This window comes from Ciconia boyciana, chromosome 4, assembly GCF_034638445.1.
Source record: "Ciconia boyciana chromosome 4, ASM3463844v1, whole genome shotgun sequence".
Taxonomy (NCBI): Eukaryota; Metazoa; Chordata; class Aves; order Ciconiiformes; family Ciconiidae; genus Ciconia; species Ciconia boyciana.
In genome coordinates this window covers 1,365,826-1,392,702 of record NC_132937.1, presented here as the reverse complement: position 1 = coordinate 1,392,702, position 26,877 = coordinate 1,365,826, and the positions used below count along the sequence as shown (strand labels likewise).

The following is a 26,877-nucleotide window of genomic DNA, read 5'->3' as shown; positions in this document are numbered from 1 at the left end:
GGTGGAACCTGCCTCACTCCCCCTGCTTCCACTACCACAGAGGGGTAGCATTGGGCTGGTGGGTAGTAACTTTGGTGTGAGGCTCCGCAGCAGCTGGCAGATCCTGAAGCAGTGCCCACCTTGAGAGCACACGGCAGTGGGAGAAGGAGGAGCGAAGAGCAGCGGTGACTCCTCTGTGTGTCATCTTCTCCCTCTCCTTGGTTTCCCTCCTGTGGGCTGAAGGAAGACTCTAGGAGGAAAATAGAGCTGTTCCCCAGCAGTGAGTAACATGGCAGCTCCACGCTGCCAGTGGGCGCCCCTCTGAACCACTGCTGTTGGCCTTGGGTGGGGGGGCACAGTCTTCCTGTGGAAGGCCTACCCAGCAGCCAGGAGCACCCTGGGCAGAAGCTCACCCCATGGAGAGGAGCTTTCCTAGGTTGGTCCTCAAGCAGCTGGGCATAGCAGCTCTGCAGCCAAGGTGGAGGAAGGCCAGCAGGAGGGCAGTGGCCAGGCAGGACAGATAGCTCCCACACCAGGGACATGAGCACAGACAGGGCTCCTGGCAGGTGCAGCTTGCTGTACTGGTTTTGGCTGGGATAGAGTTAATTTTCTTCATAGTAGCTGGTATGGGGCTGTGTTTTGGATTTGTGCTGAAAACAGTGTTGATAACACAGATGTTTTAGTTATTGCTGAGCAGTACTTACACAGAGTCAAGGCCTTTTCTGCTTCTCACACTGCCCCCCCCCAGCAAGTAGGCTAGGGGTGCCCAAGAAGTTGGGAGGGGACGCAGCCGGGACAGCTGACCCCAACTGACTAAAGGGATATTCCATGCCATATAGCATACTTTTCCTCTGCTCCAGCATAGGTCCTCTCCACAAGCTGTAGCCCTTCAGGGACAATCTGCTCCAGCATAAGTTCTCTACTAGCTGCAGTTCCTTCAAGAAACATCCAACTACCCCAGCAGAGGGTTCCCCACAGGCTGCAGTATAAATACCTGCTCTGACGTGGTCTCTTCCACATAACCAGCACTACTGCTCCATCTTCAAGTCTACCCTAACTCCACCACTTTCCCCCTTGGCTGCCAGAAGAAGAGCCCAAACCAACCTACCCATTGGCTAGAGCCAGCGTCTGTATAATCCCTTCACGCACATCGATTTGCTGCCTCCTGGCTGACCCCGCCTATCCCCGCTCAGGCGGAGCTTCAGTGGCCAGAGCTGAGCTGTGGGCTGTGTTCTTATTGGCGTGCTGCAGCTGGTTGTTAGTTCCTGCAGGTCTCTTCCTCTTTCGCTATTCTCTTAGCTGTTGAGGCATTTACGTGATTAGATGTATCCTGGTGAGGCTAGTGTAGCTCTCCTTAGGCCTTGTTTTCTCTTCTAAAGAGTGTGGCTGGGGAACTGCAGGTGTTGGTTGGGGTCGTGCCGTTACTCAGCACAACCGATTCCTCCGTCGGTCTGGTGTTCAAGCAGCGGCTGTTGGGGAAAGTGTGGAGCCGTGCGCGCGCTGCCTGTTGTCCAGCGAGGGAGACGGAGGTGGCCGTGCGCTATCGAACGGGTGTCAGGTGTAGGTACGGATTCTTCTAACCTACCGCTCTCGTGGTGTGTGCGCGCCAGTGAGCCACCCTTTCCCTTCAACCCTCCCCCCCCAGCCACCTGCTGGAGGTAGTTGCTCAGAGCGAGGCTCTTTCAGCGGGGCCTTAGCACGGTGGAGGTTGTGGGAGCGGCAACGCCGCCGGTTGCGGTTCGTGGATCCGCTTTTAAGTTGTGGAGGCAAGTTGGCTTCTTGGCAGCTCTGACCGTGTATTTCTTTCCTCACCTTTTTTATGTGCCCTCTCCTCGCACCTTCTCTATCACAGGGCGGGTGAGGGGAGATACCCTCTCCCCTCAGGGAGAGGCCCGGGAGGAAAGGCTGGGGTAGGCGCTGAGCCTCGGTGAGGGAGGCGGCGGTTCAGCTCTCTGACCCTGGAGCGTGCGGACAGGGTAGGTGGGTTGCGGTGATCTCCGCCGGTGTCCTGGCTGCAGACCCTCGGGGGCTTGTGCCCTGCACCCTGTGGGGGGAGCAGCTCGCCGCTTCTCGCACCACGGAAAGGGATGAGGGACTCTTTGCGCCTAGGGAGTCGGGGTGTTGTCCACTGAGGTACTTTAGAGGGCCTGGGGTGCTGTGTGCAGTCTGTTCTGGGGCTTCCGTTTCCATGGTCTGGCTGTGGACGTCTTTGTTTAGGAAACTGGCACGCTGACTTAAATGCTTGTTAAATTCTGTCTTTTACCAGATTTAAATAGTGATTCTGTGTGAGCGTCGTTGACTTCCATGAGGTCCGTATTAAATACAGACACTTGAAGAGCTCCTTTCAGTTTGTCCAGCCTGACTTAATTTATTTCTTCAATTTTGGCTATTGATGGTGGGAGTGGTGTGTGCCTTAAAATTGCATTAGAATGCATAGTTTAAAAGTATTTGGCCAAAAGGTGATTATAGAAGCATGACTGCAGAAGCTAAAATAGAACTGCTTGAACAAAGACTAGTTTTAAAGGCATAGCTTTTCATTACTGATACACTGACTGGTGCAGTGAAGCACCAGGCTGATGCCCGTGAAATACAATAAGGGGCTTAAGTGTCTGTCAATGTGCAGATTGTTTTAGCAGGGTAGTTCTGTAGTGCAGTGTTTTTCCTGGAACATACAAAACATTATGTAATCTAACATAATCCCACACTTGTCTATCTGGGATTTTATGAGGGATTTTTCTTTGGTTTTGGGGAGGCTTTTTTTTTGGGGGGGTAGGTTTTTGGGGGGTTTGGTGGTTGTTTTTTTTTTTTTTTTGAAAAGGAATGGCTAGATCTTTGCAATCTATTTTCTGTGTTCCCCTTCTACTTTCAAGTGTGCCATTAGGTCTGTTTTGAAATATACAAAGTAATCAGCAAGAGAGTTGGTGGTACAATTAAGAATGTTTCTGTATTACTGTAAAAACAAGTTAGGTTTTCTAATATTGTTAGAATTTGTGAGACTAGTAAAACTACATATATACATATTTTTCTTTTAAAATCTGATTATTCCAAAATGAAATTTTGGTCACATCAGGCTACTCAGTCTTTGTGGGTTATTTTGCTCTGAGACATACTTGAAAGGTTAGAGTTACTTCACAGTATTTCTGGGTATGTTTTTTTGTTATTAAATAGACTTCATCTGTGTTCTTTTCTAGGTCTACTGTGTGTTCTTTTAAAATTCTTAGTTGAATCCTTTTAAATAATATTTGGTCGGACACTTTTTGTTTGCTCTATGCATTTTGTTTCTTTAACTGTTAAACTAGTTGGGAAATGTTCATACCTTTCTGTTCCGTAATAATATAATGCAGATGTTGAAATGAGTACTAGTGTTTCAGTAGTGAACTCAAGCCTTCATTGAATTGTGCTCAATGAAAGGGTGAGGAGAAACTGTTACAGTTTCTTACTTCAGCGGTATATAATGAAAAATAATTGTTCAAAAAAACCCTCAACACCATGAATATCTTAATTTTCTTCATAGTAGTTAATTTTCTTCACAGTAGCTAGTATGGGGCTATGTTTTGGATTTGTGCTGAAAACAGTGTTGATAATGCAGGGATGTTTTAGTTGTTGCTGAGCAGTGCTTACACAGAGTCAAGGCCTTTTCTGCTTCTTGCACCACCCCACCAGTGAGTAGGCTGGGGGTGCCCAAGAAGTTGGGAGGGGACACAGCTGTGACAGCTGACCCCAACTGACCAAAGGGATATTCCACAACATATGATGTCGTGCTCCGCAATAAATCCTACAGGGAAGGAGGAGGAAGGGAGGGCATTCAGAGTGATGGCATTTGTCTTCCCAAGTAACTGTTATGCTTGATGGAGCCCTGCTTTCCTGGAGATGGCTGAACACCTGCCTGCCCATGGGAAGGAGTGAATGAATTCTCTATTTTGCTTTACTTATGCACACAGCTTTTGCTTTCCCTATTAAGCTGTCTTTATCTCAACCCATGAGTTTTCTTACTTTTACCCTTCCGATTCTATCTCCCATCCCACTGTGGGGGAAATGAGTGGCTGTGTCGTGCTTAGCTGCCGGCTGGGATTAAACCACAGCACTCACAAAGGCTGGGTAATGCCACTTGGGTCTGTTTTGTTTCTTTGCCTGTCTTGGTACAATAGTAAGTTTTATGCATTTAAGTTTCTTCAACAGAATTTTATTTATATATATATAAAATGTGTGCAAAGTTTTGTATCATTTTTAAAGGCTATATACATTTCTTAGTATACCTTTTTATTTTTGCTGTTAGTTCTGGAAGTTGGTAAAGTTACTGTATTTGCAGAACAGAACTGGGTTCTCAGTTAGTACCAAATTAACAAACAGAAGTAGTGAAATAGATATGTTTTTTGGATGTGTTGATCTCTGTATCTGAAGATGTTACTGTAATGAGGGCAGGGATTTGCTTTGTAAATGCTGAAAAGGTTTTAGATGATAATGGGAGTCTTTCTCTAACATACATTTTGACTAGGTGAGTTAAAACTATTCATCTGTACCTGTAGAACTGTCTCCTTGAGGTAATTTGTGGTGGGTGTTCTTTTCCTCCAAGTTTTAGTAAGAGTTCAGGTAAAGCATTCATCAAGCCTGTTTGTTATTAGTGTGACTTTTAAAAAAAGTTCATTTATGATGCTTTGTTCATGTTCCATAAATTATGTTTTATACTTAATGAAATTATTGGTCTTTTTAAGACTGATCTCAAAATGAGAGTGTGTGGCCCTTCTGTGTGTGTGGTTTTTTTCCTTTTTGTATCTTAATAATTTTGGGGTAGATGAATCGTTGGGAAATTATGTTTTCCTAATGTTAAGAAATACCTTGTTTGTTTTAACATTAATCCCTTCACTGAAGAATCTGATCTGTATACCTTATACGTTATGATAAAGTCTGTTTTAATTGAAGCTAAATTATGATATCTTGTGGAGAACTACTGGATTGAAATGGTGATTCAGTTGAACACTTAAACACTGCTATCATAATTATTCTATACACCGTGGGGACTCTCACATCCTAGCTTCATTCCAGATCTGGAGGTTAAGAACCCATTCATATGAATATAAACCATTTCCAGTATAATGAAAACATTGTTTGTATTTACTTGAAGGTATCTTTCTGAGGGAGTTCAGTAGGTGTTTTGTCAGATTTGTTCAGTTAGTGATGCTAGGGATATACCGTTTGTTTTCTTGTTTTGGGTCAATCAAGTGAAGAAGATAGGAAATACTTGCTTTAAAGAAAGGAGCTGTTGCTAGCTGTGATTTAGATGGAGAACACCTCTGGGAGCAGAATCTCTAGATTTAATAGAGATAGTTTCTATTGGATTAAATGGATGTTACATTAAATCTGCATTATAGTCTGGTATAGGAGAGAAATAATATTTTAGCTATATTCATCAGTATAGGAAGTTACTTGCCATATGTGGCAAAACCCCATTTTTAGCACATTTAAGCTGTCTTGGGGCACTGTACCCACCACAGCTGATTTTAGTTAATAGCTAGTGTTGCTTGAAATGTTCACTGCAGTACTACTCTGTATGTGAATTCCATAGGCCAGATTCCAGTCTTCTGAAACTATTATGACAAATATTTAAAATTTTTTTGGTGAAATCATATTTGCAGGGTTGTTGGTAGTTATAGTGAAAACTCTTTTATTTGCTTCTCAATCCACTTGTCAGAAAGAACTAAGAAATTCTGTAGCTATTGTTCTATTGCTGGCATGGAAGGCAGCCTGCTGTTCCTGGGCATAACAGGCTGTTTGTACCTCGCTTTTTGAGGTGTAGCTTTTCTTGTGCATAAGACAGTCTAAGCCTTTTGTGGATCCCTGGTCCTCTTCAATAGACCTCTTCCACTGCAAATTAAGGTCAAGTTTAATGTCAGATAATCCCACCTGACAGGGAAAAGATGAGCCATTACAAATTTGAGTGACTACTTGTGGAGGCTGTTGTTTCTTTAGCTAGCAGAAATATAGTCATTTTTACTCGGGATCTGTCATTCAAGAGATAACTTACTCTTTTTATGGGAGGTGACTAGTACCCTTTTTCTGCCTTCTCTAAATTGGTATTGTTGGCTACCCATATCTAAATCTGTGGCTTCCCTCTATTTTGAAGAAAGCTAGAGGCCTTGGATGAAAGCACTTGGCTGTAGCAGTCTCAGCAAAAATACTCTGAACTACGAAGAGCAGTAGTATTCTAAAAATCCTCATGTTTATCATGCTGTCTTGTGTTGCTTGTGTTTACTGTTCTACAAGTATACTTTATGAATGTGACATTTTATGCAGTATATGTCCATACCCTACCATAGGAAAGAGACTACTCATACATCTAAAGTAAGGTTAACTGTTCTGTATTCAACAGTTCCTGCAGTGGTGCCCAATAGAGCTTTTCAAAAAAATTTGAAATGCATGTAGGCATGAAAATTATGCTTCTATACAAGTTAGAGGATTGACTTTGAGATCAGTTCTCAATATTGTCAAGTGTTATAGTGTATTTGATTTATGTGGGAAAGTTTTGATAGCAGGGAGGCTGCAGGGGTGGCCTCTGTGAGAAGAGGTAAGGGGCTGCCCCCAGGCTGGACAGAGCCAGTTCCAGACACCTCCAAAACAGACCCACTGCTGGCCAAAGCTGATCAGCAAAGCTGGTAGTGCCTCTGTGATAATGTATTTAAGAAAGGGTAAAAAAACCCCCTGTGCAGCAGTTGAAAGAAGAGCGAGGGGGGAAAAAATGTGATAAAAACAATCCTGCAGATACCAAGATCAGTGAAGGAGAGGGAGGAGGTACTCCAGGTTAACCCACCACATATAGTTAGAAGTAAGATTTTTGTTTTTGTTGGATTATATGGGTATTTCTAAAACATCATGGGACTATGGACATCAGAAGTTAGCTTGTTTTGTTCCTGACTGTAAACTTGAATCTAGCATTGAAGGTGGTGCATGAAACTATAAGAGTGTTTCTATTTGCATGACCTGGTAAGAACTGAACTTGAGACCTGTGGATAGATTTGGGGTGGAAAAGCTGTTTAAGTTGCCACACCTTAGCATCATGAAAGTAGTGTAAATGCTTATTTTAGCTGCACTGGTGTGGCCAGCATGGCTCTTGACAGATTTCATCACCCCTCCTCTCTGGGGGGGGGGGGGGGGGAATATTGTTGACAAAGCATATCCCCCTGCACCCACCTCTGTTGTAAATTAAGAGGACAAAGTACCTGTTTGTCAAGGCAGCTGTATCTTTACCTAGCTTGCTTCAGGTGTATGTGCCGTTATTGTTTTGTTTCTTCTTCCCTCTATTAACCAATAGTGTGGCTTATATTGATTTACATAATATCTGCATTAGAGCATTTGGGTTTTGGATGTTTTTGTTAAAGCATAGTATAAAAATAGTCTTGTCTTATTAAAATTGATAATATCAACATAATCCCAATTCCTACTTGCAAGACAGGAAACCTTGGTTAATTTCTGGAGAGCTTGAAAACATTGATGTCAGCCAGTGTGGGAAGAGTTTATGTCTGGATTTCAGTGCACTGAAGGTATATAGTGCTCTGTAGGCCAGTAAAGCATCTAATTTTGCTTCTTGAAAGTCTTGACCTTCATGCACCTTTCCTATTGCTGATACTGCTTGCAGGGGCTCATAACTTATACTTGCCATACTTCCTCTATAGTTGGGAAACATTGTAGTGATTTTTTTTTTTTCCTGCAGAGCTCTTCATTGCCTTATTACCCTGCAAACGCTATAACATATTCTAATTGTTCTTTGACGTGTATATTTGTCAAGGAGGTGAACAATTCTGTTATTGCCTTAAGGGGAGGGACTTTATTTCCTCAAAAGAAACTCCAAAACTCATGCTTGTTATTGTTCTGAGTAAAAATATTTTTCTTTTGGTTTGTGGCGTGGCTTGGTTTTGTTTTTTTTTTAGCTTTAACATCTGGCAGGGCTGTAGTTATTATTGGTTTTTATAGCATGCTCATTTTAAAGCAGTTAATAATATCAAATAAATTATTATATAGAAATTTGCTTATATACTTAAATGTTTTGTTAAATGTTTCCATGGAAATTGCTTATTTACTGGAGAGATGAAGTTTTTATTTTTCATGAGGCTTTTTTAATGTGGGATTGTAACTAGAAACTGATACCATTCTCTCTTCCTATTTCAGACTAGATGATGAATAATCTTTCCTTTAGTGAACTGTGTTGCCTGTTCTGTTGTCCACCATGCCCAGGGAAAATTGCTTCCAAACTGGCATTCTTACCTCCCGATCCTACGTACACACTGATTTGTGATGAGAGTGGTAGTTGCTGGACTCTACATCTCTCAGAGCGAGCAGACTGGCAGTATTCTTCTAGAGAAAAAGATGCCATCGAGTGTTTCATGACTAGAACAAGTAAAGGTAACAGGATTGCCTGTATGTTTGCACGTTGCTCACTTAATGCCAAGTATACTTTGCTCTTCTCGCATGGAAATGCTGTTGACCTAGGTCAGATGAGCAGCTTTTATATAGGACTGGGTTCACGGATTAACTGCAACATATTCTCATATGATTATTCTGGATATGGTGCAAGTTCTGGGAAGCCAACAGAGAAGAATCTGTATGCTGACATTGATGCTGCTTGGGTGGCTCTTAGAACAAGGTAAGACATCTGTGGCCATTTTTATTTTTGTGGTAGGCTGACCCTGGCCAGCAGCTAAGCACCCACCAGTGTGATGAGCTGCTTGCTCACTTCCCTCCCCCAGCAGGATGGGGGGGAGAATTGGAAGAGCAAAAGTAAGGAAAAACTCATGGGTCGAGATAAAAGTTTAATAAGTGAAGGGAGGGGGAATGCAAGTGATGCAAAGGCAATCACCACCTCCCACAGGCAGACTGATGCCCAGCCAGTCTGCAAGCAACAGTTACCTTGGAAAGACTAACCTCCAGTTTTATTGCTGAGTGTGATGTCATATGCTGTGGACTATCCTTTTGGTCAATTTGGGTCAGCTGTCCTGGTTTTGTCCCCTCTCAACCTCTTGCTCACCCCCCCAATCTATTCACTGGGGGGGGCAGCAGTAGAGTGAGAAACTGAGAAGGCCTTGACATTGCATGAGCACTATTCAGCTATAGCTAAAACATTGGTGTTTTATCAGCACTGCTTTAGTCCCAAGTCTAAGACACAGCACCATACAAGCTGCTATGAAGAAAGCTAACTCCATCCCAGCCAGACCTAGTACAATTTTTCCAGCATGCTTTCCAAATGGTTGTACTTAATCTGTACTGGCAGTTTAAATAGAAATACTGTGTTTTAGGATTAGATTAATGGATTCATATCAAAGCTGGCTGGTGATGTTTTATACTGAAGGCATTGTCAATATTTAGCAGAATTATTATATAGTGCTGATGTACTAGAGAAATTGAAATATACACTAATAAATTTAATTCCCTTTCAGTCTTACTTGAATGATTAGAAGATAATCCTTACTTATCACTGTTTGGGATCTCCTCAGTTGGAAATCTCAGAAGAGAAGAAAAACTTATAATAATTGATTGCCCAGTAACTGAGCCACTGGTTTGATGTGGGTGAGAGAAAAATGCAAATCTGTTCTTCAGATGCATCTATTGCCTACTTTTTGTAGGGAGGGGTAGTAGAAAGGGGACCCTGGCAAGACTGCCAAAATTTTGTTGTAGTGTTCTGGTCACCTTTGTTTCGGAATTCAGACTAGCAGCTACAGCCTCTGGTTTTAGAGAGATTAAATGGTAAGTTAAAAGGCCGTAGAGGCATTCTCCAATAAATGTAAGAAGCCCAAGTGCCAAATAAATACAGCACTGAACACCTGCTTCTTAAATTTGAGAGCATTTTTTGTCACCATTGCTTATTCCATTTAAAAACAAAATTCTTGTTCTACAAATGCCCAAACTACAAAAAGATTATTTTTGAAAATACTGTATGACCATAAGAATAGGTATTCACAAAATTACCATCATATTGCATATTTAGCAATGGAAAAGCTGTGAAAAACTGAATTTTAATATTGTACAGCTTATTATGGTTGGATAATCACAACTTGAGTATGTTGTTTAATAATATCAGGGATGTGACAGCGTAGGGGCATATGTAGAGGTTGTGCAAATCTTGGGGCCTGGTTGTCACAGTGAATTTTGAACTTGTTCCATGTAATTTTAACCATTTCTCTGTTACTTTGGAGGGGATTCTCCCTCTTCTGGGTTTTAAGTACACACGTTGTCTTGAACTTTTATTACATTATAACAAGGGCTTGATGCTTCCTTTTTAAAGCAGCATATATTTTAATCATATATTAAACCTCATACAACCAGAGGGGGCAGGTATTCAGCCTCAGATATTATTCTAAAACACTTGTTCTGTGTAGTTAGGCTAGTTTTGGCATTTCTCTTGTTATATCCCAGCTTTCTACTATAATCTAGACATCTGTTCTGTAAACAAAGAGCTACAACAGGTGCATTGGTGACTGTGGTCTGTAGTTGACAGGTTATCTGGAAGATAGCTACTTGATGAAAGACCCAGTAACATTGGCTGCAAACAATGTTATGTTTTTGGTCAATGTGGAAAACAATCAATTGCTTATACATATCAGCAAAACAGAAGCAAAGTTAGATGTTGAAGCTTAACTGCTTGTTTACATCAGTTTACAGGCTCTGTTATATGAACTAATTAGTAATTATCATATTCCCCCTGAATAATGTCTGATTGAAAACATTAAAGGAAATGTGATTGCAAGTTGAATTCTCCCCTCTGTATTTCAACAACCCATAGTATATCTTCCCCAATCAAATAAGATTATTGATCAGAATAATATAACATCTGAATATTCTCTTAATACATTCCATTGGAACATGCCCTTTTCTGAAGAGCCTTTGGGGGAGGGACGGACTCTAAATACATGCTTCGTATATTTGCTTTTCCCTTTCCAATCCAGGAACAATTTCACCTCAAGTACACCTATTGCCTGCATTTGTTGTTGTGTCAAAAACTTCTTTATAAATATGTAATAGTGTATATAAAGCTTGGATTGTTCTGCCTAATTTGTGGATTTTGCAAACACTAACTTAATTTTTTTCATTAATTAAAAAGTGGATGGTACTACTAGTTTCCCCTGTGCTACTTTCAGCAACTTTCCAACTGGTAGACCTGGTCTTGTCTTTGTATCTGAATATTGAATGGAGAGGGGACAAATCTAGCATGTGACTTTGGGTATACTGGCTCCTATAGTTTGGTTACCAGTCCATGGTATTCTCTTGAGCCCTGAAACACAGTGCTCAGCTGTGTTTAAATACTTGATTAATCATGTGGACCAAAATACAGCCTTTGAGCATTTGCTGCAATATTGATTCTTTTTTCTAGCGTAGCCTGTTTCGTCAGTATTACAGTGATTACATAATCAACATCTATGATGTCAGTGTTCTGCAGAAACAAATCTGTGGATTGTTTGCTGGATGGACATAAATATAGCTGTAACTCCTTTGAAATTCATGTTAATGGGATGAGAGAAGAGAAGGGATCCTAGGCTTGCATGTATCCCAGGTTATGTGATGGGACAAAGAAAGGAACAGAGAAATTATTACTGTGGCAGGTTGATCACAGCCAATCACAGCTCTCTACATTCCCTTTTGTGAGAAATGGGATCATAGGACCCAGCATTAAAAGGTGTTTCCATACTTGCTTCATGTTCCCCATACTTGCTTCATTCACCCTGTTCCCTCCCAGTAGTAGCTGGTTCTCAGGGGACATGCCATTCCCACCCCAGTGGTTGGTGGCCAAGACTCTTAACCATTCCAGTGGTTGGCACTGAGACTTACACTTGCTCCAGTTGCTGACACTGCAGGCCCAGGGATGCTTACACCCCTAGTCTGACTCAAGTTCCTGACCCTGTATCTGCTGACACACTGGTCTCACCAGTAGCTGACACTTAGTCCTTGCAGCACAAGCATGCATGAGATAGTTAAGAAAAGATTTAATAAGAAGATAGGACAGACTGCAGTGATCAGGTGCAGGGCTCAGTCAGACAAGCATACTGACTGGCCCCATTTTACAGCCAACTGGCCCCTTTTATACCCTTTTCTGTCTGTGTTCCTCCCTTTCCCTGCACATTCTCTCATCAGTTGGCATAGTTCCACTGCTCCCCCTCAAATATTCTAAATCCTCTTGTTTCCCGCTTATCAGTTACAAAATCCAGGTGTCCTTTTCCAAAGCTGTGCCTGGAGTTTAATGGCCCATTAATTAATAACTGGAGACTTTTGGTCTTTGGCATTATCTCCATTATCCCTTGTCTACCAGGTTTTTGTCTCTGTGTTCTTGTTTATGCAAGAACTTATTTTACTTATTTTACCCTTTTGCATTGAAAAGGTCCTTGATTAGATAGCCTCAATGAAGCAGAGGCTCTTGCCTTCCACGTACCCTTACAGGGAAAAGCAGTCTAAATTTATCATGAAGAGAAATCTTGCCAATAAAACAAATGTACCATAACTTTGTAAAGTTTAGAAAAGGCCAAACCAGTGTGAGAGAGGCTGAGGTGCAGTTTGTTGATTAGTACATGCGTGGACTATGAGCTTGCTTCCCATAAAACATAGTTCCCTTTTTTTAGCAGTGTTAATTGCATAGAAGAATGTTGATCTGAGTTGAGGAAGAGGTATATGCTCATAAATTTTATTCATGGCATAGAATGTGTATAGCTAAAGATGTGGAACATGTTTACGCCCTTCATGTTCTGTGATTTGCAGCTGTAATCTCATGTGTTATGTGCATGACAACAAAAGGTTCTGAAACCTGCATTGAAAACTTCCTCAGGATGTGCCCCCTTGTTCCATGTGCCCCAAGTGCTGCTGTCACTTGACTATGTCAGTGTGTTGAAATAGCTTCACAAACAGTAGCCTCTCTAGAGTGTAAGGGCTAGCACAGTGTACTATGGTAATTTCAGCTGGTATCTTGTTTAAGGTGACTAAAGTCTTAAAGAAATAAATTGCTCGTTACAGCTAGACATGCATTTGGCAGTTTACATGATAGTGATGGTAACAATATATATCTGATCAGTAGGGAGAGGAAAAAGACTGCTGCGAAGATAAGCATTTAGAAAAATATAGCAAAGGTCTCTTGTTATACAGAGGGAGGAGAGGCAAAAATCTAAAGGAAACTATAAAGGAGTTTCTGCTAGAGCATGTTGTGAAGATTATCATCATCCCCCCCCCCCCCCCCCCCCCCCCGGAAGCTGAAAAGATCAGGCAGGAACGTTCAGGGTTGCCTCACTGTCGTGGTTTAGCCCCAGCCGGCAGCTAAGCACCACGCAGCCGCTCGCTCACTCCCCCCTGGTGGGATGGGGGAGAGAATCGGAAGAGCAAAAGTAAGAAAACTCGTGGGTTGAGATAAAGACAGTTTAATAGGGAAAGCAAAAGCTGCACACGCAAGCAAAGCAAGGAATTCCTTCACTCCTTCCCATGGGCAGGCAGGTGTTCGGCCATCTCCAGGAAAGCAGGGCTCCGTCATGCCTAACGGTTACTTGGGAAGACAAACACCATCACTCCGAATGTCCCCCCCCTTCCTTCTTCTTCCCCAGCTTTATATACTGAGCATGACGTCATGTGGTATGGAATACCTCTTTGGTCAGTTTGGATCAACTATCCTGGCTGTGTCCCCTCCCAGCTTCTTCTGCACCCGGCAGAGCAGGGGAAGCTGAAAAGTCCTTGACCAGTGCAGCAACAACTAAATAATCTCTGTATTATCAACACTGTTTTCAGCACAAATCCAAAACATAGCCCCATACCAGCCACTGTAAAGAAAATTAACTCTATCTCAGCTGAAACCAGGACACTCCATTACAGGAAACCATCTATATCTAATCAATGTATATAGGCTCATAGAAGAGAATACTAGCTTTATCAGTGGCACTGTGTTAGCTTGGGTGCTGATGCTAGGGAGTGGTCTGATGGTACAGTTAAAATGGTATATTGGCTTGCTCCTTCCTTCACCCTACTAGTGGCATGTCCTCTCTTGTCTGATCCTGAAGATGGCCAGGACAAAGGAACAGAAAACTAGTTGCTACCCTACTCCCCAAAGAGATTAGTTCAGTTTACGAAGGTAGTTGGCAAGCCCCAGTGAAGGGGAACAGGTGGTGGAAGATGCAAATAGGAAAGTGGTTTTGTTCTCCTTGACAATATATTGGCTTAACAGGAACATTAACCTGCATCTTTAGTGTGCTGATAGGTCAGAAGTTTGTGAGCTCTTAGATGCTCTGTGTAGATGCTAGTAAACTTGTGTCAATAGAGGTACATTTAGTTCTACATAAATACTGTTCTTAAAGTTCAACATGTTTTTGATGAAGGTAGTCTTTAGGTACATAAACATAAAGAATGAATTGGGTGTTGAAAGGAATTGAAATATCAGTCACTGTGAGAAAGAAAAATGTTGTGGGCATCCTTTAAACTGCAGAAAACATCTGCCTAAATTTTATGCCAGATTCAGTCCAGAGTAACTTGTCCCTGGCATTGCTTTTTCTGAGAATATACATCTGTGCACAACTACTTTCAGATTTTTTTGTTCGAAGGTCTGGTCAGGTGATCACAGCTTTAAAAACAAACAAAAACCAACAAAATACGCAAAGAAAGAAGGTCTGTCTATCCTGGCACAAGTTACCTAACACTACTTGAGTGGATAGTAGTGTTTGTATTTGCATTGTTATGATCAATATAATGAGTTTTCGAAGATATCAACAAGTTTTGCAGCGTATCTTTTGAGCTCTTTTAATCTGAACTTCAACTTAGAGTATAGCTCCTTAACTGTCACTTTTCCTTTCTTCAGCATGTCTTGTAATTCTAAGGCCCTTTTTAAGTGACCAATACTGATATCACTTTTTTCCTCTTGTGTGGTGGGTTGACCATGGCTGGCTGCTAGGTGCTCACTAAGCTCTTCTATCACTTCCTCTCCATCAACAGGACAGAGGGAGAAAATACAACAAAAAGATAAGGTCAAGATAAGGACAGGGGAGATCACTTGCCAATTACAGTCAAGGGCAAAATAGACTCAAGTTGGGGAAATTAATTTATTGCTAATTAAACAGAGTAGGATAAGGAGAAATAAGACCAAACCTAAAAACACCTTCCCCTTGCCCCTCCCTTCTTCCTGGGCTCAACTTCACATTTAAACTTCTAACTCTTCCCCCCAAGCAGTGCAGGGGGATGGGGGTTAGGGTCAGTTCATAATGCTTCATATCTGCCACTCATTCCTCCTCATGTTCTTCCTCTGCTCCATTGTGGGGTCCCTTCCATGGGAGACAGTCCTCCACCAACTTCTCCAATGTGGGTCCTTCCCACAGGCTACAGTTCTTCACGAACTGCTCCAGTGTGGGCCCTTTCCACAGGGTGCAGTCCTTCAGGACTGTTCCAGTGTAGGTACCCCATAGGGCCACAGTTCCTGACAGAAAACCCACTCCTGCATAGGCTCCTCTCCACCACAGGTCCTGCCAGGAGCCTGCTCCAGTATGGACTCTCCACAGGCTGCAGCTTCCTTCAGGGCACATCCACCTGCTCTGGTGTGGGGTCCTCCGTGGGCTGCAGGTGGATATCTGCTCCACTGTGGGCTCCATGGGCTGCAGGGGGACAGCCTGCCTCACCATGGTATTCACCATGGGCTGCAGGGGAATCTGTGCTCTGGCGCCTGGAGCACTTCCTCCTCCTCCTCCTCCTCCTCCTCCTCCTTCCCCTCCTCCTTCTTCCCTGACCTTGGTGTCTGCAGGGCTGTTTCTCTCACATATTCTCACTGCTCTCTCTCCCAGCTGCTGTTGCACAGTGTTTTTACCCTTTCTTAAATATGTTATCACAGAGGTGCTACCACTGCCTTAACGATGATATACATTAATCACATAGTCTTCACTTGCATCAACAACAAGAATACCCCATACTAAAATAAAAATAACATCATCACAACACTGACAAAGGTGGACAATGTACACACGCTTCCCCCACCGTCCCTCTGCTCTCTAGCAAGGTTCAGCCCATGTTTTGCCTGTTACCTCTCTCAATTAATATTCTTATCTCAAATTTCTTATGCCCCATGTTGTGTGCTAGAATGGACTGGCTGCCAGGTGCCCACCAAGCTGTTCTCTCACTCCCCCTCCTCAGCGGGACAGGGGGAGAAAATAAGATGAAAAACTCATGGGTTGAGATAAAGACAGTTTAATGAAGGAAAGCAAAGGCCGCACGAATGTGAGGAGGAAGGAGTGATGAACTGACTGCAACCCCCATTCCTCATCCCCCTGTGCTGCTTGGTGGGAGGAGGTAGAGAAAATTGGGAGTGAAGGTGAGCCTGGGAAGAAGGGAGGGGTGGGGGAAAGGTGTTTTAAGATTTGGTTTTATTTCTCATTTTCCTGCTCTGATTTGATTAGTAATAAATTAAATTAATTTCCCCAAGTTGAGTCTGTTTTGCCTGTGATGGTAATTGGTGAGTGATCTCTCCCTGTCCTTATCTTGACCCATGCGCCTTTTGTTTTTTCTCCCCCTGTCCAGCTGAGGAGGGGGACTGATAGAGCAGCTTGGTGGGTACCTGGTGTCCAGCCAGGGTCAACCCACTACAGTGAGCACTGCTCAGCAGTAAGCCAAATCATTGGTGTGTTATTGACACTGTTCTAGCTACAAATACAAAGCACGAGGCTATGAGGGCTGCTATGGGGAAAGTTAATTCCATCCCAGCCAAACCCAATACATTTTGATTTGATGCTTCTTAATTCTTTGCCAGCAAGTTGGCTGACCTGGTAAGAAGGGCTTTAAACTAGGAAATGTGGGGGAGGCAGAGAGTTACCAGCAGCCCTATGTAGGAGTGATGGACAGGATTGGCAAATATAGAGCTGGAGGTGATGTGAATGAAAGGGAATACATAATCAACAAAACAGGACTTAAGTGGGATCATCTCCAGTATTTGCATGTAAGCAAGGAAGTGCCTATGAGGCACCATTATGGCGACACTCCCCCCCCACACACACATTCTGGGAAATCAGCATGTGTGGTGCCTCTCTGAAGTGCTTATATGCTAATGCATGCAGCATGGGGAATAAACACAAGGAATTAGAGCTCTGTGTGCAGTTACCAAGACTACAATCTTGCTGAGCTCACAAAGACATGGCGGGATGGCTCACATGACTAGAGTGCTGCAATGGAAGGTGTCCTGGTTTCAGCTGAGATAGAGTTAATTTTCTTTATGGTGGCTGGTGTGGGGCTATGTTTTGGATTTGTGCTGAAAACAGCGTTGATAATACAGAGATGTTTTAGTTGTTGCTGCACTAGCCAAGGACTTTTCAGCTTCCCATGCTCTGCCAGGTGCAGAAGAAGCTGGGAGGGGACACAGCCAGGATAGTTGATCCAAACTGACCAAAGGGCTATTCCATACCACATGATGTCATGCTCAGTATATAGAGCTGGGGAAGAAGAAGGAAGGGGGGGACATTCGGAGTGATGGTGTTTGTCTTCCCAAGTAACCATTACGCGTGATGGAGCCCTGCTTTCCTGGAGATGGCTGAACACCTGCCTGCCCATGGGAAGTAGTGAAGGAATTCCTTGTTTTGCTTTGCTTGTGTGCGTGGCTTTTGCTTTCCCTATTAAACTGTCTTTATCTCAACCCTCGAGTTTTCTTACTTTTACTCTTCCGATTCTCTCCCCCATCCCACCAGGGGGGAAGTGAGCGAACGGCTGCGTGGTGCTTAGTTCCCAGTTGGGGCTAAACCACAACAGAAGGATACAAGCTCTTTAGGAAAGATGGGCTGGGAAGACAAGGAGGTGGTGTTGCCCTTTATGTGAGAGAACAGCTGGAATGTATGGAGCTCTGTCTAGGGATGGATGATGAGCAACCTGAGAGCTTATGAGTAAGGAATAAAGAGCAGACCCATATGGGTGACATTGTAGTGGGTGTCTGCTATAGGCCGTCTGATCAGGAAGAACAAGTGGATTCATTCTTCTACAGACAGCTAGGAGCAGCCTCACCTTCACAGGTCCTGGTCCTCCTGGGGGACTTTAACCACCTTGATATCTGCTGGAGGGACAACACAGCAGGGCATAAGCAATCCAGGAGGTTCCTGGAGTTCATCTATGACAACTTCCTGACCCAAGTGATAGAGGAGTGCTGTGAATTAACCCTGGTATCCAGCTAAGCACCACACAACTGATTACTCACTCCCCCATAAGTGTGGACTTATCCAATGTACCACAGCTCCTTAGGGGTGTACCTGCTCCAGTGTGGACTTATTCATGGGCCACAGTCCTTTGGGGGTATACCTGCTGCGGCCTGGACTTAGCCATGGGCACAGACGCTTCAAGGTCTGAGTAGGTCTGATGAGTCCTGCTCCCACATGGACTCATCCACAGGTCACAGTCCCTTTGACTCGAGTTCACACTGGAGTTCCAGCCTGTCCAGTACAGCAGCACAGAAACAGCAGCGATGCCCTGGCCATCTGCCAGCCCAGGCGCATGGCAATTGCTGTTATCAAAACGTTCCCAGGCACAGCAGAGTAAGATGATCAGCAGTACAACAAACATCAGCCACGGTACAGCAACAGCAGCAGTACGGCAAAAAGCAGTCACTAACAAGCATTAGACTCTAATATACAGTAAGGTGAGGAAGCCCCATAGCAAATACAAGAGCCTGCTAATTAATACCTAAACAGCTATAACAGCTATAAATTCAGTCTAGCACATTCCAATGAAATCTGTTGTTATCTCAAACCCTTCAAGACCCATGTTGGGCGCCAAAATGACTGTTGTGGTTTAACCCCGGTAGGCAGCTAAGCACTACACAGCTGCTCGCTCACTTCCCCCACAGTGGGATGGGGGAGAGAATCAGAAGAGTAAAAGTGAGAAAACTCGTGGGTTGAGATAAAGACAGTTTCATAGGGAAAGCAAAAGCCGCGCACGCAAGCAAAGTAAAACAAGGAATTCCTTCACTACTTCCCATGGGCAGGCAGGTGTTCAGCCATCTCCAGGAAAGCAGAGCTTCATCACACATAACGGTTACTTGGGAAGACAGATGCCATAACTCCAAACATCCCCCCTTCCTCCTTCTTTCCCCCAGCATTTATTGCTGAGCACGACGTGATATGGTATGGAATAGCCCTTTGGTCAGTTGGGGTCAGCTGTCCTTGCTGTGTCAACTCCCAGCTTCTTGTGCACCCCCAGCCTATTCACTGGTGGGGCAGTGTGAGAAACAGAAAAGGCTGCGTAAGCACTGTTCAGTAATAACTAAACCATCCCTGTGTTATCAACACTGTTTTCAGCACAAATCCAAAACATAGCCCCATACAAGCTACTATGAAGAAAATTAACTCTACCTCAGCCAAAACCAGTATAAAGAGCCAACAAGGAGAGGTGCTTTGCTGGACCTCATACTCACCAACAAGGAGGGGCTCGTTGGGGATGTGAAGGTTGAAGGCAGCCTTGGCTGCAGTGACCATGAGATGGTGGAATTTGGGATTCCGGGGGGGGGGAGCAGGGCAAAAAGCAAGCTCACAACCCCAGACTTCAGGAGAGCAGACTTTGGCCTCTTCAGGGATCTGCTTGGAAGAGTCCCATGGGATAAAGCCCTGGAGGGAAGAGGGGCCCAAGAAAGCTGGTTAATATTCAAGGATCACCTCCTCCAAGGTCAAGAGCGGTCCGTCCCATGAGCAGGAAGTCAAGCAAAAATGCCAGGAGGCCTGCATGGATAAGCAAGGAGCTCCTGGCCAAACTCAAACACAAAAAGGAAGCATACAAAGGGTGGAAGCAGGGACAGGTAACCTGGGAGGAATACAGAGACACTGCCTGAGCCTGCAGAGAAGCAGTTAGGAAAGCCAAAGCCCACATGGAGTTGAATCTGAGAAGGGATGTCAAAGGCAACAAGAAGGGCTTCTATAAGTACATAGGTGACAAAAGGAAGACTAGGGAACATGTGGGCCCGCCGCTGAATGAGACAGGAGACCTGGTTACACAGGACATGGAAAAGACTGAGGTACCGAATGCCTTCTTTGCCTCAGTCTTTACAGGTAAAACTGGCCTTCAGGAATCCCAGGCCCAGTGGGAAAGGTTGGAGCGAGGAAGACATACCCTTGGTGGAAGAGGACCTGATTAGGGAATACTTAAGCAAATTGTACATACATAAGTGCATGAGCCCTGATGGGATGCATGCACAAGTGATGAGGGAGCTGGCAGATGTCATTGCGAAGCTGCTTTTAATAAACTTTGAACTATCATGGCGATTGGGAGAGGTGCCTGAGGATAGGAGGAAAGGAAATGTCACCCCCATCTTCAAGAAGGGCAAGAAGGAGGACCCAGGGAACTACAGGGCGGTCAGCCTCACCTTGATCCCTGGGAATGTGATGGAGCAGCTAATCCTGGGAACCATTTCGAGGCACATGGAGGACAAGGAAGTCATCAGGAGTAGTCAGCATGGCTTCACCAAGGGGAAGTCATGCTTGACCAACTTGATAACCTTCTATGATGAAATGAATGGCTTGGTAGACGAGGGGAGAGCAGCGGACATTGTCTACCTAGCCTTCAGGAAGGCTTTCGACACTGTCTCTCCTAAGATCCTCATAGAGAAGCTGTCGAAGTATGGGCTGGATGAGCAAAATGGCCGGGCCCAGAGGGTGGTGATCAGTGCCACAGAGTCTAGTTGGAGGCCAGTAACTAGCAGTGTACCCCAGCAGTCTGTGCTGGGTCTAATCCTGTTCAACATCTTCATTAATCATCTGGATGATGGGGCAGAGTGTACCCTCAGCAAGTTGGCAGATGACACAAAACTGGGAGCAGTGGCTGATAGTCCAGAGGGTTGCGCTGCCATCCAGAGGGACCTTGACAGGCTGGAGAAATGGGCTAACAGGAAACTCATGGAGTTCAACAAGGGGAAGTGCAGGGTCCTGCACCTGGGGAGGATCAACCCCATGCACCAATATATGCTGCAGGCCACCCAGCTGGAAAGCAGCTTGGCAGAAAAGGACCTGGGGCTCCTGGTGGACACCAGGTTGAACATGAGCCAGCAATGTGCACCTTGTGGTAAAGGTGGCTAACAGTATCTTGGGCTGCATTAGGAGGTGTATTGCCAGCAGGTCGAGGAAGGTGATCCTTCCCCTCTGTTCAGCACTGGTGAGGCCACACCTGGAGTGCTGTGTTCAGTTCTGGGCTCCCCAGTACAAGAGAGACATGGAGGTACTGGAGAGAGTCCAACGAAGGGCCACAAAGATGATGAAGGATCTGGAGCATCCCTCCTATGAGGAAAGGCTGAGAGAGCTGGGACTGTTCAGCCTGGAGAAGGCTCAGTGGGGATCTTATTAATGTATATAAATATCTGAAGGGAGGGTGTAAAGAAGACAGAGCCAGGCTCTTTTCTGTGGTGCCCAGTGACAGGTCAAGAAGCAATGGGCACAATCTGAAACACAGGAGGTTTTGCCTGAACATCAGGAAACACTTTTTTTCTGTGAGGGTGACTGAACGCTGGCACAGCTTGCCCAGGGAGGTGGTAGAGTCTCCCTCCTTGGAGATATTCAAAAGTCATCTGGACATGGTCCTGGGCAACTGGCTCTAGGTGGCCCTGCTTGAGCAGGGGAGTTGGACCAGATGATCTCCAGAGGTCTCCTTCCAACCTCAACCATTCTGTGATTCTATGATTTTTTTAAGCTTCAAAGCATTAATTTACTGTATTTTTGTGTGTTGAAATTTTGAGAAAATCATTATTAATCAGAATGACATGTTTTAATTGGTTTTTTATGCTCTGAGAACTGTTGTGAGGTGGGAGTTTTGCCTGTAGCTGTAGATTGATGATTGAGCCTTAGTGTTTAAGAAGTCTTAATTTGATTATAATCCTAGAAACTCTTTATAGGAAACACTGATAGTAATTGAAAATAGCCATGGTATAGATGGACTCTCTGAATAGAACTGTGTTGATACTTCTATAGGTTTTGTTCCACTCTAGCAGACCTCTATTTTATATATATATATTCATTTATTTTACTTTGTTAGCTGTGAACACTGTTTTAGCCTCTACTTAGAATGCTTTTGGAGGTGTCTAATGAGCTCTGGTAATGTTTTTTATATTTTAGTAATATTTAAATGTAATTTTGTTGTTCTTGAAATCTTTGTAGTTTTTTTTTTAATTGACTGTTTATTACACACTGATGTAACATACTGAGGTGTGTTTTCTAGCTTATTGAAAAGTACTTGTGGATTTTTGGTTTTGCTTGTTTGGTATGTTTCAGTATTTTTATACATGTGAAACATCCTTTTTTTCTAATATTCTGGATTTCGAGGCCTTTAGACTTTACTAATATTTTTACTGTTTTGTAAAATTCTACAAAATCTTATACTGTCCAGGTGTTATACAGTTATTTAGCCATAGTTATAAAATATTGAATAGTGTTTTTTTAACCTCTGTTTCCCTGGCTTTACTGGAGCTGTGCAAAAGGGACCAATTTGAAAACTCCTCTGTGGATGTGGGTATTCTCATCTGATTCTGCTGTCCTGGCTTTTCCAGAAAGGATGCATGCATCTATTGTAAGAGAGGTTGCAGCCTTCCTGTAAGCTTAAAACAGTTTGTTGTCTGTCCTTCTAGGAATATAGCCATTTGGTAGACAGTAAACTTATCCTGCTATGTACTCCTTCATATTTTAGGTACTCCCATTACCAAATAAATAAAAAAAAGATGCTACAGGTACTGACTGTAGAAGTGCGTCTACAAGGATTTTGCTAATATAGATTGATTTATCAGTAGTTTGTTTCTGCTGTGAATACTGTATTTGCCAGCATAACTATCTGCTTACAGGCTTTTTCAGTACTGCTGTGTTACTTGGGAATCAGATCCTCTTTGTGTCCACACCAGTGCAGAAAAATATATTAGATCTGACTTGTATAGGTGTCAATTTCATGTTTCACAACTCACATGTCTACCTGAGTTAATTACAGAAAAAGTGAGAGTGGTTTCATCTAAGTATGAGGGGCTTTGACTTTAATTTTCTAGCGCTTACTGGGCTGTCTCAATTGTGGGTTAGGTTAGATATTCCTCTTCCTGCCTATGTGTCAAAGCAACTGTGATTAAAAAAAGCATCACAGCTATTACACAGAATCCATAATATTCTGGCTACTGTCCGTATAGGGATCATTTAGGTCCCCATAAATTGCTGAGCAGGGTTACCAGCTTTTAGCTTTTACCAAATATCAGAATAATAAAGCTGACCAAATTTTTGCACGTTTGAGTACTTTCCACTTGATAACCATAGAGATAGTAAGGCTCTAATCAGTTTTCTGTTGCAGGTCCACTAGTGTTATCAGTAAAGGTATACAACTAGTGTACAAGTTGTAACTGCATTCACAAATCCATATTTTAAAAAATAAACCCATATTTCAGTATCATTCAGGGAATAAGGCAAAAAAAGTACTGCAAATACAAAGTAAATAATTTTCCTTTTATTTTAAGTCAGAAATGTTATAAAACATATTTGCTTGTTCTACCAGCTCCTGTTTCATAGTTTATCCTCTTCAGGAATTTTTTATCTACAGAGGGGCTTTTTTGTCTAGTTGTGTAGAAACCGATCTGTTTAATTTTAAATGACATTTCTGTTAACGTTTTTAATTTTCTAGGTATGGAATCCGCCCTGAAAATGTTATTATATATGGCCAAAGTATAGGAACAGTACCATCTGTGGATCTTGCTGCTAGGTATGAAAGTGCTGCTGTAATTCTTCATTCTCCACTGACCTCAGGAATGCGAGTAGCTTTTCCTCATACGAAGAAGACCTACTGCTTTGATGCATTCCCGAAGTGAGTTGTGGGATTTTTTGTGCATGCATTTTTTTCTATTACAGAAGTTGTAGAATAGCAAACAAGTAATATGGCAAATACTCTGAATTTTCTTTAGACAGTTTAAAAACAATAATTGGAGAATAATCAGAGTGAATTAAAAAAATGAGAAACATTTGAGGGAGTTTACAAAAATTTGTAAATCTTTTAGGTTTTTCATATCATGAATCATTTCAGTGGGTATCTGTGTAAAAGTGGTTAGTTTTCCTATACATAACCCCTAAATACTAACAAGTAGTTCTCTTGCAGTGAATTGTTACTCTGGGTGACTATAAATAGTCTTTTGCATGTATTTCTATAAGTAGCAAAGACTGGAAAAAATAAATAGACCTTAATTGAAGTAAATAGAGTCCTGTCATGTATTTCAGAACTATGCCATTAGTTGGCCATTACAAACTGGTACGCTTTGCTAGAAGAATTGCTTGCATTTTAAATATCTATCTTCAAGGAGTTTCCCATAGAGGATCAAAAGTTAAGAGCCAAAATTCTTCCAGTTCTGACAGGCTCTTTTTCTATTGAGGAAAAACTCTGAAGCAGTATTTTTATCAGTCCAATGACTTTGATTTTAAAAGCGAACGTGTTAACGAATACCATTTTAAGATTGATTGCTCTGTTATGCAATCCTAGTAGTTTCCACTAGTGTTTTTCCTTTCTGTGTAGTTTTGCATATGCTACTCTAATGGCTTCCAGGGTGTTGATAGTATCTAAGTTTCTAATCATTTAAATCATTTTAAAATTTAATTACACATTGTACTTTTAATTACGCATTGTACTTTTAACCATTACAAAAAATTAAATTAAGACTCTCTGGTCCTTCAAGAAGGTTTCATAAAGCTGACTGTGTTCATGGATATAATCTTTTTCTTACAGCATTGACAAAATCTCTAAAATAACATCTCCTGTGTTAATCATCCATGGGACTGAAGATGAAGTAATTGACTTTTCACATGGCCTAGCATTATTTGAGCGTTGCCAGAGGCCTGTAGAACCACTGTGGGTAGAAGGAGCAGGCCATAATGATGTGGAACTCTATGGACAGTACCTTGAAAGATTAAAACAGTTTGTGTCACAGGAACTGGTGAACTTGTAATTTTCTTTGTATATTTACATGCTTTTACATTTCACTGCAGAATTGCACACCTTGATAAATACATAACATAAAATCTGCAGGTTGTGTTTTGAAATAATGTTGGTTGCCTTCATTAAATGTACAGGTAATGATTTATCAACATAATTAATGAAGGTTTTAATGCCAGTATTATAAACTGGAATGACATGATCATGCAGTAAAGTTTGGCAGTTCATATTACTTTGAGGGTTTTTTTCTTTTTAGATGTACAAAAAAAATCACAAGGAATACTGTATGAAATATTAATTATATAAAATGAAATGCTGTAAAAGTGTTGCCAAATGCTTTAGCATATCAAAAACAAATTTATAAATATTTTTTTAAATATCTCAAAATGTACTGTGACTTACTCTGTTGCACAGGTGTAAAGTAAAAAACCAGACTTTTAAACAGTTTTCCTGTAAAAGTGCAATAGCCATTAAATTTGAGCAAATACTCATATATATAATGGGAATAGACAGTCACTGGAAATGACCTATGCTCTGTTATAGAGGGAGGGGCTCAAAATAGATTTCTTTTTCCATATTTTTCATGTCTTTTGTGCTTAGTTTTGTATTAGTTGGTTTGGGTTTTGGTTGGTTTTTTTTAACCTGAAAGATAAGGGTCAAATTAACTCAATCATCTTCTCAGTGATTCTGGTCTTGCCAAAATAATATCACAAGTTATCATTTGTATAACATAAAGATCATTTACATGATTGCTACTAAGGCCACTAAGTACTTCTTTGAAATCAGTAAGCCTTTTAGAAGTTAGAAAAACTTTGTGGGCAACATAGTTTTAAGCATTGTAGAGATGCAGTATTTCAATAGAAAGAACCTAGAAGTTTATCCAACTTTGCAATAAACAATTTGCAAGTTGGCAGATGTCTGTTCAGGGTTACTTTTGGCCATTTAGTGTAAGAGCTTGTTTTTTGAGTACTGCATGGAAATTTCACCAGTCACTCCAGGACAGTGCGGGGAGGGGACAAGAAGATAATGTTGACATTTTTCTATTAACTCATAGTAAAATAAACTTTGTAAGATGCCTTTCCCTTGAATGCATTTTGCTTGAATAAAACTATGAAAGATAAACTTAATTATAAGTAGCCTAATTTGTAAACAAAGTAATATTCCAACAGTGCACAATGTGCTTGTAATTTTAAGGCCTTATGCAGCTTAATTGTTCTGCTTATTTTTGTGATTGTTTGAGAGTATTGTATAATTAAATGTTTTATCAAGTATTGTGAAGACTTTGGTTCAGATCTGTTGATTAACAGTAAACAAAATTCCACACACTTGGTGTTCTTTCTTTTTTTCTGAAAAGAAATAGCAACTGTTAATTGTAAATCAAAATAATAAGCAACTCCTCACTTACTCTAGGAAATCAAAAAGCTAATGCAGTAACGAACTGTTATTAGTTATTGGCAGATTTCTATATTGGCATCTATTGCTCTGATTACCCTCCTATCCCCATGTCTCAACTCGTACTTCTTTCTGCAGTCAGCTGTTCAATATACAGGTTTTCTGTTGCAGAGTTGCATTATAAACATTCTTCTGTAATGAATTCAAGATTATCTTTCATTGAAATCATCAGTGACTTCTTGTCTTGTGCTTCCTGGTTTGTTATTTGAATATAAAGGAATTTAAGATTGTTCTCAAACAACTGGCTTTTTTGTTTGCTTTTTTGATCAAGTACACATCAATGTGTTCTGAACTTTGGACTAGTATTGAGGCACAATAATATTAGAATCATAATTTTCATCTTAATCCAAGATTTTGCAATTGGAAACACACTTCAAGGGATATGTAACTCAGCTTTATTACATCATACTTTATATACAATTTGATTTCGGTTCCTTACTACCTTTCAGCCACTCTGATTTATATGGAAATCCTGAGCCTTTTTAATGAATTAGATCTGTTTCCAGAACCCTCTTCAGAAATTCACAAATAAAGAGTGTGGAACTGCAATGAAAAGTTATA

At 42.0% G+C, this 26,877-nt stretch overlaps 1 protein-coding gene across 4 annotated transcripts; it reads left to right on the top strand.

The window, feature by feature from the left end:
* The first annotated feature begins 1,256 nt into the window (after window positions 1-1,256).
* On the top strand, window positions 1,257-26,515 carry LOC140650570 (alpha/beta hydrolase domain-containing protein 17B-like). Of its 4 annotated transcripts, none has more exons than XM_072859078.1 (5): window positions 1,257-1,543; window positions 8,206-8,373; window positions 8,461-8,614; window positions 23,569-23,748; window positions 24,658-26,515. In XM_072859078.1, the coding sequence occupies exons 2-5, from the start codon at window positions 8,355-8,357 to the stop codon at window positions 24,875-24,877; spliced, it is 573 nt and encodes a 190-aa protein (XP_072715179.1). In that variant the 5' UTR covers window positions 1,257-1,543; window positions 8,206-8,354; the 3' UTR covers window positions 24,878-26,515. The 4 variants fall into 4 exon arrangements, with proteins under 4 accessions (XP_072715179.1, XP_072715177.1, XP_072715176.1 ...); XM_072859076.1 differs by adding an exon at window positions 7,423-7,514 and having other exon boundaries at window positions 8,140-8,614; XM_072859075.1 differs by having other exon boundaries at window positions 8,140-8,614.
* The last annotated feature ends 362 nt before the right edge of the window (window positions 26,516-26,877 follow it).